At 39.3% G+C, this 19,630-nt stretch overlaps 1 protein-coding gene across 1 annotated transcript in view; it reads left to right on the top strand.

Annotated features, from left to right (window-relative positions):
• Window positions 1-19,630, top strand: part of LOC5576344 — an 877,728-nt gene that overhangs the window by 812,473 nt on the left and 45,625 nt on the right. The window contains 1 exon segment of the mRNA XM_021837621.1: window positions 15,251-15,340. Coding sequence (XP_021693313.1) covers window positions 15,251-15,340 — 90 coding nt within the window.

Genomic DNA, 19,630 nt, shown 5'->3' with positions numbered 1-19,630 from the left:
TATGAGACTAGGGTTCAAATTGGTAGATCTTACCCCGTAACGCACCACGAAAAGGTGATCTACCCGCGTTACGGGTACAATGAAGACTTAATTCCATGAAGAAGAAGAAGAAGAAGAAGAATAAGAATAAGAAGAAGAAGAAGAAGACAAGATGATTACGGCCAAAATAGAGTCAGCAACATGTTCCACAACACTTTACATGCTCTAAAGTCTAAGCTAATATATTAAAAATTCGATATTTTGCCATGATTTTTTTTTTAAATCGAGACCACTGTAAACCAGTAGGTTAAGAGTTCGAAACGAGTGTGTGGCAAAATTTCGCTGACTAAAACACAAAATATTGATATCCATACTCTCAAAGCCTTCTCATCTTGTGAAATCTTAACATTTTTTTGCAAATTTATGGTTTTTTTTTGTAAAAAAACCGAACCCATAGCATAGCTCACTTAATGGAAAACCCCTAAACAAATTCAGTTTATATAATGCATGTTAAGAATTGTTAAAACATCACTGAATAAACCATGAAATTTTAATGTCCATGAAATCGAGGTAAAATGTACATACAATTGAGGTACATAATATTGAGGGTCCACAACATCGAGAAATATCTGTATCCCAAAAATTTCAGGCATTCCAGAATTCGTTCTCATTTGATTTCGTAGCACGAAAAAGGCAAGCGAAAAAAACATCCCATCTGTATCGTTCCATGATCGGTATTGTTTTGCAAGTAATTGCAAGCTTGATAAAAAAAATCAGTGAACCAAAGCCTCAAGGAGCGATGATAAAACCCATTTTCATTGCTTATAATGTAACAATTGGGGGTAGGCGTTTTATTTTACTGGCATGATAAACAATCGCCGAACATTCGATAACAATAGTTTTATCATGTACTGATATCTCCAGAACTAATCAGAGCTGTAACAGAAGATGATAAACTGGTTCGCATGATGTGTTACAGATCATGGTTGTTACAGATACAGCGATAAGTGAGAGATACCCTCAATTTTCTCAGTATTCGATCCTTGGTTATGATAATTTTGAGAGCGCCGCACTGGATTCAGTGAATGGTGGTATTTTGGTGCTCAAACAAAACCAAAATTTGTTTCGTAATGTAATTTAACAATTTTTTTATATAGGTACCGTTTCTGTTTTTGCACGGGGGATGCGTACCGTGAAAAAAAAAGTTTTCAGTTCAAAATTTCAAAAACAGTGTAAAAAAATAACCCCATTTCTCGAAGTTTCATGCAAAAATAAGGTGTTGGCGGAAAAAAATGTATGGAAACTGTTATTGTACGGCCATGTAAAGAAATCCGTGCAAAATCAGGATCGGGTGTATTATTAATCAACAACCCTGATCAAAGAATCGTGCACCTCCTTTCAAAAATTTCTAGTTTCGCCCATGCCTTTTGCAATGGAAAAAATGTTCGAGCATAAATTATGACAGCATCTACACAACAAAGGAGGCGCCGCGCTTGGATGGAACCTGTACCATCCATCGGAGTGGGTACTCGTGTATTGATTTATGACACTTTTAGCGCACTTTTATTCGCAATCATTACCGCATCACTGCTCAATGGGACGGGCCGGTCAAAGGAGATACTCAGCAACGGCTCTTTGAATGTCAATGATGCTCCTTCGATGCTCGCTAGCGCTCATAGGGATGCCCATAACCATTTGGGACCTCACTTCCGGATTCATCAGCTAAAACAAAACAATCCGTGTACGGTCAGACAGACGGCTGGAGAAACCTTGAACGGGATCATTGCATCCTCGTCGTTCGTCGGGCTTCTCCTCACCTTGATTAGATTACAAAGCTGCTGCTGGTGTTCGGTCTATGATCAACCGAGCGTTTGTCCCCGGAGAGGCCCTTGTTATGGTGGCGGCGCGGCGGTAACCGCTTCCACACTCGCGCACGACTCAGAGCGACCGACCTCCACCGGGATGCCAAATTTGGTAAAACAAGTCCGGTAACCTGTTGCCCACTACATAGTTCGTTGCCGTCGTTGCTCGGCGTTGATCTCGATCGACTGCGAAACTCTACGACGGCGATCTAGAGGTGTTTGACGAATGGCGACGGAGGTAGTCATGGTAATGAGGTGGTTCAGTTTAATGAGGATCGGGAATCACAGCGGTTTGTTCATAATGAATGGACCGATGCACAAGTTCATTAATTTGACGTTTGAGCGGTGCCAAATTCACTAGTTTCCATGGTCACATAAATAACACGGCACCGCTAAAACGTCAAAAAGTGAACCCGTGCATAGGTCCATAATGTGATCATTGCTATTAGCAGTACGAAACTTGTATTTGTGATCTATACCTCATTTGCTTTCCGAGAAAACGCAGCAACTTTGTCTCCTTCCTGGTGTTTTGGTATCGACCTGAAAATTTTGTTGAAGATCATAAAAAATTGTTTTTGACATTAGTTCGATAACTTCTATTGAAATGAACTACCGTTTTGATTCATATTACGGACAGCTTCAAATTCCGGACACTCTCGTTTGTATGGGAAACATTTCACACGAAATGTTTCAATTTTCGCCGTCCAAAAGTTCTCATTTTCGAGGCTCGTTTTATTAGGTTTTTTCCATAAATATCATTGCAAATTTAGAATGCCCAACTACCTTAGACGTCTCTTAAGTGGTTGAACGATTTCGATTGATGATTTGACTGTTCCATTTATGATTATCATGAGCTGTCCGTAATTCGAATCAAAGCGTCCGGAATATGAGGCAAAAGTGAGGGAGCGTCCGGAATAAGAATCATGAAAAGGCCACACGTTTTGATTTATTTAAAATTATTCAAGTTGCCGACGCGTATTCTTTACCCACCATCCGAAAGTTAAGGGCTTCCGACGCTCGATAACGCTAAAAAATCATACAGAATGATTTATTTTGTATGGTCCAAGCTGGGTTATACTTCACTGAGGCCTTAAGTGTCCGTAATATGAATCAAAACGGTAGATAATATTCTTGAGAAAGCCCTTTCCGGCAAATGCCAGATTTCGTTCTCTTTTTCATAATGATTACCTGGACTAGGGAAAATCCAAGTTAATCATTTATTCCATTTTTGATCTCTTCAGGTGACTCATAGTCACTTGCTATTTGGAAGGAAACTTTGATTCCTCTAATGGAGTTCAAGATTTCCTGTCTAAATCCTCCAAATTCGGAAAAACTGACCACGTTTGGCGGCGCCCTTCGTTTCCTCACTTGAATCAAAGAGCCTAGGCTAGAGGCTACTTAGATTTGAAGTTCGGAAAATTTGTCTAAACCATCGAACTGATTGCTCATTTCGTTATCAATTATCATCAATTATCAACATTATCCAAAATGGAACAATAGGTATAAACCGTAGCACTGAAAAATACCTCGCACTGACGGAACTCGCATTCCGAGAAAACGCAGCACCTTTGCTATTCGTTTTAGGAAAACCTGCTACACACCGTTGATTAACCTTGTCATTGACACTGCGAAACAAGGCGCGATCCAAGCATGCGTCCGCTCCGTTTTGTTTTTGTTCCACCGTTGCAGTCATACCACGCGCGCCTACTGGGACTGGGACTGGTTTCGTTGCGTTCATTCATAAAATTCTAAAAACGTCGGATTAGCTGGCAAATTCCCTGCACACGACGACTGGCTACGATGACGCCGCAGCTCAACGTCCCACGCACTCGCAAATCCTCCACCAACACGATCCGCCTAGAATGCCCAATAACAATAAACAACGCAATTTTCCGTCCGATTCCGTACAGCTGTGCCCGAATAGGTCATGATTCACCCGCACATCTCAAATTAAACTCCGATTAAAGTTTCTCGATACTTAATGGGTCATCGGTAGAGTTCAATTTACTCTTCTACCCGACCAACGGATTACATCAGAATTGTAACAGATACAGATACTGAGTTAGCAGTTGTTTTTAACAAAATATGTTATATTATCAGCTTTTTTTACCATTATACCAAATATCCTATACAATTATACCAAATATCCTATACATTAAAAAAATTGAAACAAAGATTTTTTTTATAATCCAAACAAAAACATAGCTCATTGTGTTACTTTCCATAACTGAATTAAATCAGTTTTTTTATTACATGTAATAAAACTGTCCTTCATATAAGAAATTGCTCTCAGGTCATTTACAACAAATTTTGTTATGAGACCAGCCTTCCATATTAAAACAAATTTTGTTACAATAAGGTCCAAAAATTTTCGATAAAAACTTGTTTTTATTACATAACACGTCAGAGTGTGTTTTTGATACTACTTTGGCAAATTTTCCTGCTATATCATATATAAACTTTAATTTAAAAATGGATCCAAATTTGAACCTTGACACTTTTGATCATGTCTGACGTTCACGTAGTCCACAAAAACTCTACGGGGGCTCAACTTTTTAACTCTGCACGGAGAAAACGAAAAACTCATATTTGAGTATTTTTTAACTTACTTTTGAGTTATTTTTTTCTCGCTATTTCATTCCTTCAACAATCAGAGAGCGAAGAGCAAAACAACCCAAAAACCGAACCTTCGTGCGTTTCCTCAAATTTGAGTAAGTGGCACAGTACTAGAAGTTGAGTAATTTGATCTGCCGATTGAGTGAAAATAACTTAGCCGTGTGGGGTTATTCCTATCTGACATTTCAGAGGGGATACGGAAAACAAAATACACCCATAATTTGAGTTTAAGCCAAGGAGTGCGACAAAATCTCAAAAATCAGAAAAAAAAAGTCTTTTGGCCATAAACCAACGAAAAGCATTTAAAACTTGAGAAAACATTTGTTTCTGGCCTAAAATAAAGCGTTTGATACTAAAATTGGGACAGGGCTTTAGGACTCTAATAGAGGGTCATAAGTTCTTCAACCATCTCAAAGTGCTTCTTACAAAAAACAACAAATTTTGATATAACTGTGATCAAATTTTGTTGTAATCCTTTTGTCGGGTAGGGGTCAATCCGCTTGGCGCCACCGAACAATGGACCAATGAATCAACCCTTTATTGCCGTCATCAACGCTCTGATCCAAGTCGGAATGGTATCGATTAAATTTAATTATCGATTAAATGTGGTCGGGCAATTTAATCTTATGCTGCCGCTGCCGCTGCCACATAGCGACGTATGACTAGCAGGAACGGTCGACGACGTAAGTCAAGTGGAAGTGCCAACGCACTTGCTATATTGGCAGCATCATCCATGCAGCGCGACGATGTGGGGAGGACCCACTGACCTTGTAACGGCGACAGGGACAAGACTTGCAATAAAATTGCAACGATGACGGTGGTGTCGCTAGCTGGCTGCAAACTGTCTTATTAATACCATCACAGGCATCTTGGGTGGTTTGTAAGAGAATTTTCGAACTTGAATCGAAATCAAATCGAAATCGAATCGAAATCGAATCGAAATCGAATCGAAATCGAATCGAAATTGAATCGAAATCGAATCGAAATCGAATCGAAATCGAATCGAAATCGAATCGAAATCGAATCGAAATCGAATCGAATTGAAATCGAATCGAAATCGAATCGAAATCGAATCGAAATCGAATCGAAATCGAATCGAAATCGAATCGAAATCGAATCGAAATCGAATCGAAATCGAATCGAAATCGAATCGAAATCGAATCGAAATCGAATCGAAATCGAATCGAATCGAAATCGAATCGAAATCGAATCGAAATCGAATCGAAATCGAATCGAAATCGAATCGAAATCGAATCGAAATCGAATCGAAATCGAATCGAAATCGAATCGAAATCGAATCGAAATCGAATCGAATCGAAATCGAATCGAAATCGAATCGAAATCGAATCGAAATCGAATCGAAATCGAATCGAAATCGAATCGAAATCGAATCGAAATCGAATCGAAATCGAATCGAAATCGAATCGAAATCGAATCGAAATCGAATCGAAATCGAATCGAAATCGAATCGAAATCGAATCGAAATCGAATCGAAATCGAATCGAAATCGAATCGAAATCGAATCGAAATCGAATCGAAATCGAATCGAAATCGAATCGAAATCGAATCGAAATCGAATCGAAATCGAATCGAAATCGAATCGAAATCGAATCGAAATCGAATCGAAATCGAATCGAAATCGAATCGAAATCGAATCGAAATCGAATCGAAATCGAATCGAAATCGAATCGAAATCGAATCGAAATCGAATCGAAATCGAATCGAAATCGAATCGAAATCGAATCGAAATCGAATCGAAATCGAATCGAAATCGAAATCGAATCGAAATCGAATCGAAATCGAATCGAAATCGAATCGAAATCGAATCGAAATCGAATCGAAATCGAATCGAAATCGAATCGAAATCGAATCGAAATCGAATCGAAATCAAATCGAATCGAAATCGAATCGAAATCGAATCGAAATCGAATCGAAATCGAATCGAAATCGAATCGAAATCGAATCGAAATCGAATCGAAATCGAATCGAAATCGAATCGAAATCGAATCGAAATCGAATCGAAATCGAATCGAAATCGAAATCGAATCGAAATCGAATCGAAATCGAATCGAAATCGAATCGAAATCGAATCGAAATCGAATCGAAATCGAAATCGAAATCGAAATCGAAATCGAAATCGAAATCGAAATCGAAATCGAAATCGAAATCGAAATCGAAATCGAAATCGAATCGAAATCGAATCGAAATCGAATTGAAATCGAATCGAAATCTAGTGATTGATTTTTGAGTAACGTCTCCGTGTTTGCTTTTATCAAAGTTTAACCCAAAACTGAAACAAACTAAACACATTAACGCAAATCCGGTTGCCGCGTCATCGCGGGATATTTCACACAATATTTGTTTAGCAACACGCACCTCGAAATTTGCTGGATCAGCCGTAAATATACCGAACATCCCCAGGTCAAGGTTGCGCAAGCGTGGTAGGATACACGCTGATCTGATTTTTGCTGACATTCATTAGCTAACAGCATTCCTCACGATGCACTGTGGTTCGATCTGAAACAACTGTCGGCCAAAACACCCAGTATGGTCAAATTTTGCGCATTGACAAATCATGTTCACGGTTCACTCAAAAATTTGTACACAATCATAATTCAATGACTCTGTTTCAAACTTTGAAGTCAATCCACAAATGTGTTAAGTAAGGCAATAAAAATTGTATAGCTTGGAGAAAACTAGTTTTTAAGGTTTTGGCCACCTTCGAATCACAGTGCGATGACCGCCTTCACCAGTTGTGACTTAGCGAGTAATTGCGACCCGATCGACGGCTAATATCGAAACCAAATGGTATCGCTCCGCTGTTTGTAACTGGTCTCCATTTAAATAATTAAAAGCAAATAATATATACCTATCTATATCTAGCTAATAACAGATACGACTAACACATATTTTCCCATCGTCATCGTCGTCATAAACCATCTGAGCAACCCCCGCACGAACTAGTCCTCCCCGTTGGCTGTTGCAGGCGTCAGTAAATCAGCAAGCGGGGAACTCAGAAAGACGAAGCTCGACGATTATCTCATTGCCTTCTTCGGTTGCTGTGGCGCTAGCATCGTTGACATGACAAACCTCCACCCTATATGTGTAGGGGGACGTGGGGTAAGATGCAGCAGCTAAGAAAGATCAAATAACACGTATGAAGCTTATCAATCATTTACCGTTTTGATTCATATTACGGACACTTAAGGCCTCAGTGAAGTATAACCCAGCTTGGACCATACAAATTAAATCATTCTGTATGATTTTTTAGCGTTATCGAGCGTCGGAAGCCCTTAACTTTCGGATGGTGGGTAAAGAATACGCGTCCGCAACTTGAATAATTTTAAATAAATCAAAACGTGTGGCCTTTTCATGATTCTTATTCCGGACGCTCCCTCACTTTTGCCTCATATTCCGGACGCTTTGATTCGAATTACGGACAGCTCATGATAATTATTAATGGAACAGTCAAATTATCAATTGAAATCATTCAACCACTTAAGAGACGTCTAAGGTAGTTGGGCATTATAAATTTGCAATGATATTTATGGAAAAAACCTAATAAAACGAGCCTCGAAAATGAGAACTTTTGGACGGCGAAAATTGAAACATTTCGTGTGAAATGTTTCCCATACAAACGAGAGTGTCCGGAATTTGAAGCTGTCCGTAATATGAATCAAAACGGTACATTGTTTCACCAATCTGTGTGGTATTTTTCACTTTTTCTCTTTTTCTTCTTGGCATAACGTCCTCACTGGGACAGAGACTGCTTTTTAGCTTAGTGTTCTTATTAGCACTTCCATTCCATAGTTATTAACTAAGTGCTTTCTTTGCAAAATTGCCATTTTCGTATTCGTATATCGTGTGGCAGATACAATCTTACTCTATGCCCTGGGAAGTCAATGAAATTGCGCAATTGGCAAACTGCGTTTTGCCAGATACGGTGCATATTACCCTAGGCATCCCTATATCGGTAACTTCTTCCATCTCCCCAAACCCCCCACGTGATCTATTCGCTCCATTGATTTACTCCTCGGGACGCTTCAGAAGGAAGCCCCAATGTCACCCATACTCCGGCAGCCAGCTGGAAGTGGAGCACCCGAACGATTTATTTTCATATTAAACTCTATTACGATTATTGCTATTTGCCTTAAATAGAGCGCGCGCGTCCAATTTCCTCGAACCCCACAAACGGACGGTTCGCAAATGGGCCTGATGGATTTATAAATTTACTGCTGAGCAAAGCAAACCCTATCTACCTACCCACCGAAAAGCCGTTTTTGCCATATTCGGTAGAACCGTAGTAGGGTAAGGGTTCTAATTTACGACCCTCTGTTAGTTTTTAACGTATTAGTAACAATCTAAATTTAACTTATTTATAAATTCAGTTTCAATTCAAAAATAACTGAAATAAGCCAATACTAAAACACATGGAATGACCCACAAAAAATGCAATTTGCATTACTTTGTTGATTTTTTATTTCGGTTTCAAATTAGATTTGGCAAAAGTAAACCTCAAATGTATTGTCAATACTGTAGTGAACTTTGATTTTCATTGACAGTTTGTTTGTAAAATTTTTGATCGATTTTTATCCGTTTACCTATGGGTCAAATTACAGCTCTTTTACCCTAGGTCCTACAATTGGATTATAAGAAGACGAATCAGAAAACTCCGGAGGGGGAATGTCCACGGTATGCTGACGATGACGCCGATTATTCAAATCCACTTCCTGAAATCCTTCGACGCGATCAAGCCAGAAGATGATGACGCGGCCGGCGCTCGGCAGGTTGACAAGTAGGTTTCAACTCGCGAAACGCCACATCGAGTTCTCGCGAGTTGAAATGCCGGTGGTGGCAAGGTGGAGGTGAAATCAGATAAAACTTCCAATTTCACCCTCGGTTGGCATCCGGATGATTGCGAAATTTCTTGGCAAGTGGGATTTAAGGCTAGGGCTAGCCAAGGTTGGTGGCCATTCCGGGCCAGCTGGATCCGGTGAGGACATATGAAGCAGATTAGTCGCAGATGGTGTGGCGCTGCCATGCGTCAAGCTCATAGCCAATGAATATTGCACCGGATTGTTGTTGATATTTGAGCTTGAAAGGTAGCGCTGAGTGTGTATGTGGCTTAGCTTGAACGTTTGTCGTGATGGTTATTTGCTTTGGAAGCGGTGCGTGTCAAAGCAGCAGCAGGCGGTTTTTGTGCAATCGAATTTTTTATGCGAGTTGCCAAGCAACGGGGATTTCCGTCATGACCTACGCAATACACTAGGATTGTTTCACAAAATTGGAAAAGTCTGGGAGTCAACCAGTTCCCTTATTCCCAACCTGATTTAAATGCCAAAACTAACTATGCATCAGACAAATTTTCATCCAATTTGGAGAAGATTAGGAGATGCCTCAAGTAGAAAGAATATGTGTTTCTGGTTATTTTTCATCTTTAAAGAATTCTAACTAGGAATTGAAGAAACGAATATAACTTAACTATAACTTTTGTGAACATTGTATTCTAATTAGAAATGATTATATTGTGTCTTTCACGATTGTTTAGATTTCTGTGATAATTTTGACGTCCATCCATGCATAATTTCGCTACAATATTTTCGACCGATTAGACTCAACGATTATCACAGTCCGATTTATTGCGCACAAATCACGCATTTGCGCACAGCAAGGTCCGTTCAACTAGGTAGGTCGACCAACTGTCAAAAATCTAAAACAACTTATCTTATGACATACCTTGCGAAATCGTGTACGAGATTCGTCTGTGATAATAAGAAATTTTGGGTGAGTTTAAATGGTGCAACACCCCCAAATTAAATTAAATCCTATTCATAAAAGAGCCTAAAAAACATATTTATTTACAGTTTATGTTTCTCGAGCTTCATAATTAATCAACCGTAGTATTAATCCTTAGCATTATCTGAGCATTATTTCAATCATTTTCCTAACCGGATTTCAAATAAATTATAAAAAATCGTCGAAAGGACGAAATTCCTCATTCTACGACATGTAGAGCTGCTGTCAAAGCCTTGATAAAGGCTAAATACAGAGTGCCGAAACATTGGGCAAAACAAAACTTTCCGTTTTGATTTCCCTAGACTGAGAAAGCCATAAAATCACAGCCAAAATAAAGATAACGTACTCGAGCTCAGCATGAGTGCAACATTTAGTACTACATTCGGTCTATTGGGTATCCAAGTTTGACAAATCACTTTTTTCTTGAATTTCAGCATTCATGACATGACGTCTTAATTTCGTCTTTGGCCAAATGGCGCAATTGCTGAAATGTTAGAAGATCAAACGGACTGTATGACTGCTCTCCACATCTCGATGTTGTAAGGACTGTCACGAACCAAATTTGTAAAATTCAAATAAAGATAAATTTAAAACCAATGCATCCATACACTTCAGATCAGTGATGGAAATTGGAGAGCGAACAGAACAAACTTAAGTACTTAAAGTAACAGAAAAGATATACAAAGATTTTGTTCAAAAAATAATTGATATTCCTGGGAAGCTAATAAGTACAGTTCGTGCTCATAACTTGAATGTTTAGGGTTGTCCATAAACCACGTGGTCTTTTTAATCGATTTCAGGTCCCCTCGTGGTCTTTTGTCCATAGAATAAATTAAAAATTAGTATGGACTGTGGTCGTTGGTCAGACCTTCTGCATACATTTTCACTCTCCGCATCTCGATATCCTTATATGACTGTTTGCTCCAAATCCTGAGCAAAATTTGCTCCAAAACCTGACCAAGAGTTGCTCCAAATCCTGACCAAGATATGCACTAAATCTCACTTAATCACATCCTGAGTAGGATTTGCTCCAAATCCTGAGCAGGATATATTCCAAATGCTGAACAGAATTCGCTTCAAATGCTAAGCGAGATTTGCTCCAAATGCCGAGCAGTATTTGCTCCAAATGCTAAGCAGGATTTGCTTCAAATCCTGAGCTGGATTTACTCCAAATCCTGAACAAGATTTGCTCCAAATCCTGAACAAGATTTGCTCCAAATCTTGAGCAAGATTTGCTCCAAACCCTGAGTGCTCTAAATCCTGAGCATAATTTGCTCCAAGTCCTGACCAGGATTTGCTCTAAACCCTCATCAAGATATGATCCAAATCCTGAACCGGATTTGCTCAAAATCGTGCCCAGAATTTGCTCCAAATCGTGAGCAGAATTTTCTGCAAATGCTGAGCAGGATTTACTCCAAATCCTGAGCAAGATTTGCTCCAGATCATGACCAGGATTTGCTTCAAATCCTGAGCAGGGTTTGCTCCAAATCCTGAGCAGGATTTGCTCCAAATCCTGGTCAGGATTTGCTCTAAATCCTGACCAAGATATGCAACAAATCGTGACCAGGATTTGTTTCAAAATCCCAGAATTTGCTGCACATCCTGAGAAGAATTTGCTCCAAATCCTCAGCTGGATTTGCTCTAAATCCAGAGCATAATTTGCTCCAAGTCCTGACCAGGATTTGCTCTAAGCTCTAATCAAGATATAATCCAAATCCTGAACAAGATTTGCTCTAAATTCTGCACAGAATTTGCACAAAATCCTGAGTAGGATTTCCTCCAAATCCTGAGCAGGATTTTCTCCAAATCCTGAACAGGATTTGCTCCAAATCCTGACCAGGATTTGCTCCAAATCTTGACCAGGATTTGCTCTAAATCCTGACCAAGATATGCACCAAATCTTGACCAGGATTTGCTTCAAATCCTGCCCAGAACTTGCTGCACATCCTGAGAAGAATTTGCTCCTAATCCTGAGCTGGATTTAATTCAAATTTTGAACATAATTTGCTCCCAATCCTAAGCAAGATTTGCTCCAAATCATGAGCAGGATTTGCTCCAAATTCTGAGCAGCATTTACTCTAAATCTTAAGCCGGATTTACTCCAAATCCTGAGCAGAATATGCTTCAAATCCTGAGTAAGATTTGCTCCGAATCCTGAGCAAGATTTGTTTCAAACCCTGAGCAGGATTTGCTCCCAATTTTGAGCAGGTTTTGCACCAAATCCTGAGCAGGATTTACTCCAAAACCTATGCAGGATTTACTCCGAATTCTGAGCAGAATTTGCTCCAAATCCTGACCGGGATTTGCTCTAAATCCTGACTAAGATATGCACCAAATCTTGACCAAGATTTGCTTCAAATCCTTCCCAGAATTTGCTGTACATCCTGAGTAGAATTTGCTGTACATCCTGAGTAGAATTTGCTCCACCAGGATTTATTCCAAATGCTTAGCAGGATTCGCTCCAAATGCTGAGCATAATTTGCTTCAAATCCTGAGCAGGATTTGCTCAAAATTCTGAGCAGGATTTGCTCCAAATTCTGAGCAAGATTTGCTTCATATCATGAGAAGGATTAACTCCAAATTTTGAGCTGGATTTTCTCCGAATCCTGAGCAGGATTTACTCCAAATTCAAATCAACCCTGCTCATTATTTGATGAGAATCGTATACTTAGCATTCGGAGCCAATCTGGCTCAGATTGAAAGCAAAGCATACTTAACACGTATCGGCCTGAGTGAAAGCAAAATAAGTAAATCTCTCACCGCTCAAAACTTAACCGATTTCAATAATATTATAGTATTGCTGTTTGCGTTTGACGTGCAAATCCTGTCTAACTGAGCTGCAAATGCGGTAACACAAAGTAACCAAAGGATACTTAGCAACCCATGGTATACACAACAAGGTAGGCTATTCCCACGTGTAAACAACGATTTTCCATCAAAACATGTGTCGTCATTCCTATCGTCAAGCATGAGTCCTTGACGATAGTAAAGGAGAGCAGGCCTTGCTTTCTTTTGCACTCGTTCGAGTTTGCGATAGGAATGACGTCACTGCCAAATGTCATTTTTCGGAGTATAATACCTTGCTTCTTTTTACCGTGTTAGCAACCATGATGCATATCACCGCCAACCTAACAAAGAAAATCAAATTTTGACTTCGCCTTTCTTGTTGAAAATCTTACCGCATTTGGTGTTCCCGCATTTGATATTTGCATTTCAAACGCACACAGCAATATATTTGTACACATATCTAGTTTTTTAAACTGACTTGATGAAGTCAGGAATGTTCCTATGGCAGGAGTTGTTTCGGTGGGTCACTGGGTCAGGTCGGGTAAAAAAGGGCTACTTCTTGTGAAACACCAAGTTTACAAAAAAAATATCATTTTAATTTGCACAAATCGTTTAGAACTGAAATGCAGCATAATAACAATCTGAGTTACTTGTTAACATTTATTCAGTTTCTAGAGATGTTACACGATTTAAAATTGGTGAAACGTGTAGTAAATAGAAAAAGCGCTGTCTCGATAGCTTTAAAAAAAAAACAGCATTTTTCATCACCAAACAACTCAATTCATTAACGGTCAAGGACATAATTCAAACCACTTAAGTACACATTTCTCACCCAGAACAACAACAACAAATCAGCTGAACTCAGGTGATGTCCACTTGAAACATCCCATCTCGCAAACAAGCACGGAGAAAAAAACTCTTACGCAAGTAATAAAAATCAACGCCGGTTAAAAATATCCCTCCCGAAATAGAAAAATTACGACGTCCAACAAAGTGACAGCAGCGTAAGAAACCCCCGCAAAAACGGTTCGGCTTTGTTTTGGTTCCCGAAAAAAAAACCCGTACAATTGCCGCCATCTCGCCGAAAAATCACTAACGCTGACGAGACACCCGATTATTATTGCCTGTTCCGCGCGTTTTTGGATTAATATTAATGGGCGAACGATTTCTTATTGTTTCTTAAACGAAATGTTTACAATCGGCGAACAGTGTCTCCCCGTTTACACGAGGGACATGTGAATCATGCCACGATAAATTCGCGACCGCTACTAAGGGTATGCTATATGTCTAATAATTCCGCCAAATACTGAAACTTGTCGCGTCTAGTACACGACACTGACACTACATCGAAACACGCGTATCTGTCAAAGGATACAAACTAGTGGCATAGTACTGAATTCGGTTTTCATTAACAGTTACAGTAACATTATGATTAAAAGTCAGGATTATTAGTTATTATCGATTTCTAAGTCTGAAATAGGCTGACATTATTTCAGTTACTTCCCAAGAAACGCTATTTTTTGCAGTAAAACATATTGGTCTGGACAAGCATAGGCGCGCGCATCGTTTTTCTTTGTGTTTGACGTTTTGCACTACCGCCATCTGCAGATCTTGTTGCAAAAAATGTATTTCATACAACGTGCTCACTAGAGGATGATATTGTGAATTGGGCGATGGATTTTGAAGAATTTTACTCTATACTACGTCTGTTTGTCTGTGGTTCAAGCTCAATCTTCAAAATTTGTACAAGTCTAATATCGCATACCCTTAACCGCCACAGACCGCCCTCGTGCGTTACGCACCAAACAGCGGCCTAGCGGAAACGCGGAGGCGACAAATTTACGACATTACGATCTGCGTAATCCTACCGTTTGTAATTGAATGTCGTTCAACGACTAACGAACCTGTCTTACCGTTCTCGCCGTTGACCGTCCGACCATTTAAAATCTGCGTGGGATGAACGACGCGGCGCGACCTGTCTTCAGGTTCACCGTGCTTGGCAGCTTTCCTTGGGTGCAAAATCTAAAAACTTAAACCGCGTTTCGCAACATGACACCTCGTCATGTCGTCTCAATTACCTACACGTTCAGTTCAGTGTCCCCTCGTTTAGGAAACCATAAAGCCGTCGTCCATCCATCATACGGATCTGGACCAAAATCGAATGCAACCACTAACACGTTTTATTTGTCTTTCTTTCCTCTATTTTGCAGAATCTCCGGCCAGACATGGCTTCAGCTTCAGCAGCAAAAACTCCGCGCCAGAAAGGAACAACAGAAACGAGAACATTCAAATAGCTTTAGGTAGGTGTCTACGCTAAGGTGGTCCATTTTTATATGAAAAACATTAACCTGTGTAAATCTTAAGTTGCAAATCCACCCCCAAATTTGTCACCTCCACAAGTTTCTGTAGAAGTTTGCTCGGAATGCGTCAACTCTAAGGGGGGATAAATAAGCTTGAAGCTTGTACGATGAAAAACGACCAAATATAGGGTAACCAATATATTTTGGACTCCTATATATTTTGGACCCCCTGGGCCATTTTCCTGCATAATTCCCAGTTTTAAACGAAAGACCAACTCAATTCGCATGCCATTTGGAAAGATAGTACTATTCCGCACTTGCATCAACCGTTTATACATAGAAACTGTGTTTGTTTTATCTGAAATTAATTTAATTTAATTGGTTCATCCATGCAACCGTTACAACACGTTACACACATAAATTGAAGCTGTCAGAAATTTGACAAATGTAGGGTAAAAGCACCGGTTTTGGCCAACATAAGAAAGAATGTCAAATAAAATTATATGGAAAGTTGTATTTATACTACAAAATTGTCAAATGCAAGCTTTCAATCCATATTATGTATGTAAAATATCGAAACTGGGCTAAATCCATTTTTTCGCTTTGAAAATCTCGTTGGTCAATATAGGCTACCAGAACCAGTTTCGGCCAGAGATTTAACTTCGGTTCCTAATTGGCCAATCACATTGATTTCTTACGAGAATGTCCAAATTAGGAGTACCCTGGCCAAATTAGGTGTATGAGAGTTAAAATCATAAGAAAAATGAATTGTTTTTCTCATGCTTTGAATCAATTCGGATGAGTAAATGCATGTAGCTCTATCATGTGAATGTGATCTGCTGGACACAAAAGGTTTCATGCTGATTGGCTATGTAAAACGATGTATAATCCACTATGGCTAAGATTGGCGTATGGCCAAAACCGGTGCTTCTACTCCAAACAAAAACTTTTTTCAAATTACTTAACTAAAACCGTAGAAAGTCTTCAGTTTTCCATATTATAGCATATTATACAACCAGTGTCGTGGGCTTTGTCGCCATACGATAAAAAAATGCGGGGGGTCCAAAATATGTACTTTGAGGGTCCAAAATGTATTGGTGTGTCCAAAATAATGAAAAACAGTGCATCAAAATTCAATTATTTTCGACGTTTTATGGATCCTACATGACCGTATGGGCATTTTTATCTCGAAGAGGAAATTTTTCTCTACATTTTGGCATGTTCTTTGTCTTGGTCACGCTGTGCATTTAATTAATTGGGACATATAACTAAAATCACTTCCTTGGGGGCCCAAAATACGACTGTTACCCTATGCTCTCTAAAATAATGTTACACAAAATCGGGCTCTTCTGGACAAAAACCCCATGTGTGTTATTGTCACACATCCCAAAAAAAAAATAAAATAAAAACACAGTGCGCATCCTACCTTCGTGCTGTGCGTACACGAATTCTCTCTGCTCTTGGAAGTTTTCTTTGAAACTACCTAAAGCAATAAAACAGTACTTTTCAGTGCTACATAAACAGTACTTTTCAGTGGTAAAATTCAAAACGGTACTTTTCAGTGCTACTAAAACAGTACTTTTCAGTACTATTTTCTACTATTGATCCCTTTACGATCCTTGTTAGGACCCATGCCTTCGATTTTTCGTTGAACCCGTTGGCGAAAGCTAGCGGTGGTAATCCTTCTTGGACACCGTCTTGGGAAAAAAAAACCTCTCAGGAGGTCACGTCTTCTTCTGTTTATTAACTTAACATGGTATCAACAACAAACAAAAGGAAGGGTGAATCTCTGAATTCACTACTTTCTTCCAAAAAAGTGGGTTTTAAAACTGTCACTACACGTGGCAAGAATAGAAGAAAGGACGTTTCCCCGGAATGCGAACTTTCTTCCAAGGGTGAAATGAATAATTGTCTTCTTCTCTTCTTTATGGCGTTACGTCCCAACTGGGACAGAGCCTGCTTCTCAGATTAGTGTTCTTATGAGCACTTCCATAGTTATTAACTGAGAGCTTTCTTTGTCGATTGACCATTTTTGCATGTGTATATCGTGCGGCAGGTACGAAGATACTCTATGCCCTGGGAATCGAGAAAATTTCCTTTACGAAAAGATCCTCGACCAGCGGGATTCGAACCCACGACCCTCAGCAATAATAATTGTATCGAAATGAAAAATCAGTTCGATGCTCTAGACAAATCTCCCGAACACCAAATCGAAGCAGCCTCTAGCCCAGGCTCTTTGATTCAAGTGAGGAAGCAAAGAGTGCCGGCTATCGTGGTCAGTTGTTCAGAATTTGGGGGATTTAGGCAGGAGATCTTGAACTCCATTAGGGGTATCAAGGTTTCCTTCCAAATCGCAAAGAAAGGAATCTGTCGCGTTTTGCCGGAAACTCTTAAAGATCGCGAACTTCTTCTTGAAGAGAAGAAGCACAATTTTTTTACTTATGACGACAAAACTGAACGTTTGTTCAAAGTTGTCTTGAAAGGTCTCTCAAGTGACTATAAGTCACCTGAAGAGATCAAAAATGGAATAAATGATTCACTTGGATTTTCCCCAGTCCAAGTAATCATTACGAAAAAGAGAACCCAATTTGGCATTGTTCGGAAAGGGCTTTCTCAAGAATTTTATTTGGTTCACTTTAACAAAAAAGATCTAAATAATATTAAAGCTTTAGAAAAAGCAAAACATATACCCGTGTGACATGGGAACATTTCCAGAAACCTGGAGGAAATTACCAGAACCCCACTCAGTGCCGTCGGTGCCAAAAGTGGGGTCATGGTACAAAAAATTGTCGTATGGATGCTAAATGCATGATTTGCGAAGATTCTTCTCACGCCAAGGACGTCTGTCCAGTGAAGGAAGATACCACCAAGTTCATATGCTGTAATTGCGGGGCTAATCATAAGTCAAATTTTTGGAATTGTCCTTCACACAAAAGAGTCATTGAGGCTCGTGCCAGGCAGATGAAAGATAATATCCGTTACGATAACGGTCGTTTCCGGAATTTGCCTGGTAGAGTATCGAACAATGCTCATTTTTCAGTTAACGATCGCTTGATCATGAATCATACCCATCCGGAAGATCATAATCACGCTCATTCACAAACTAATTTTAAACCGTCGGGTAGCCGTTCGAATCTTTCAATTTCGAATGTATCTACCCACGGAAAATCCTTTGCCGATATCGTAGCAGGAAATTTGAACTCCCCCTCTGTTCGTACTATTAGTACCCATTCTACTTGTTTCAAATCAAATGTAAAAAAACCCTACCGCCACAGGTAACTCCGCTTCTTCGTCTACCGTAAATTCTAATGGGAAATCATCAGATAATGTACCCACTTCAAGTGACATGTCTGCCTCTGATTTCAATTTTCTAACTGAACAATTGAATCTAATGATTGATGCAATGTTCAAAGCCACCACAATGACTGAAGCAGTCCAAGTAGGTGTAAAATTTACAAATCAAATTGTTATTGGATTACGTTTTTCTAATGGATCCAAATAATAATTTAAATATTTTAAATTGGAATGCTCGTTCTCTGAATGGTAAAGAGGACGAACTGTTTAATTTTCTTACGGTTAATAACGTGCATATAGCAGTTATTACCGAAACGTATTTAAAACCTGGATCTAAACTCAAAAGAGATCCTAACTTTTTTGTTTATTGTAATGATCGACTTGATGGGGCATGTTGGGGAGTTGCAATCATCATTCATAGGCGTATAAATCATCAACTGTTTTCGTCATTTGAAACTAAAGTTTTTGAAACTTTGGGTGTTTCTGTTGAAACACAGTTTGGTAAATATACTTTCATAGCTGCCTATTTGCCTTTTCAATGCTCTGGACAGCAAGTTAATTTGCTCCAAACTGACTTGCGAAAATTGACTCGCAATAAGTCAATTTTTTTGTCATTGGTGACTTTAATGCCAAACATCGGTCATGGAAAGTAATTCCAACGGCAGAATTTTATTTGATGAGTGCTCTTCAGGATATTTCTCAATTCAATACCCTGATAGCCCTACATGTTTTTCCTCTTCTAGAAATCCATCTACGATTGACTTGGTCTTAACCGACTCTAGTCATCTTTGTAGCCAATTAGTTACTCATGCTGATTTTGATTCTGATCATGTCCCCATTGGCATAGCTAAGATTTTTTCTGGAGGGGGCCTAGGGGGGGCCTAGCAAATACTTGATTTCAAAAGTACTGTCAACAGCAATAAGTAGCATTTTCACAAATTTCGTAATTTCAAGGGATTTTTATTTATTTATTATTTTGTTTCATTTCACGGCACA

Source organism: Aedes aegypti, chromosome 1 (genome assembly GCF_002204515.2).
Source record: "Aedes aegypti strain LVP_AGWG chromosome 1, AaegL5.0 Primary Assembly, whole genome shotgun sequence".
Lineage (NCBI taxonomy): Eukaryota > Metazoa > Arthropoda > Insecta > Diptera > Culicidae > Aedes > Aedes aegypti.
Note: the sequence above shows the minus strand (reverse complement) of the source record. Positions and strands in the feature narration are given on the sequence as shown.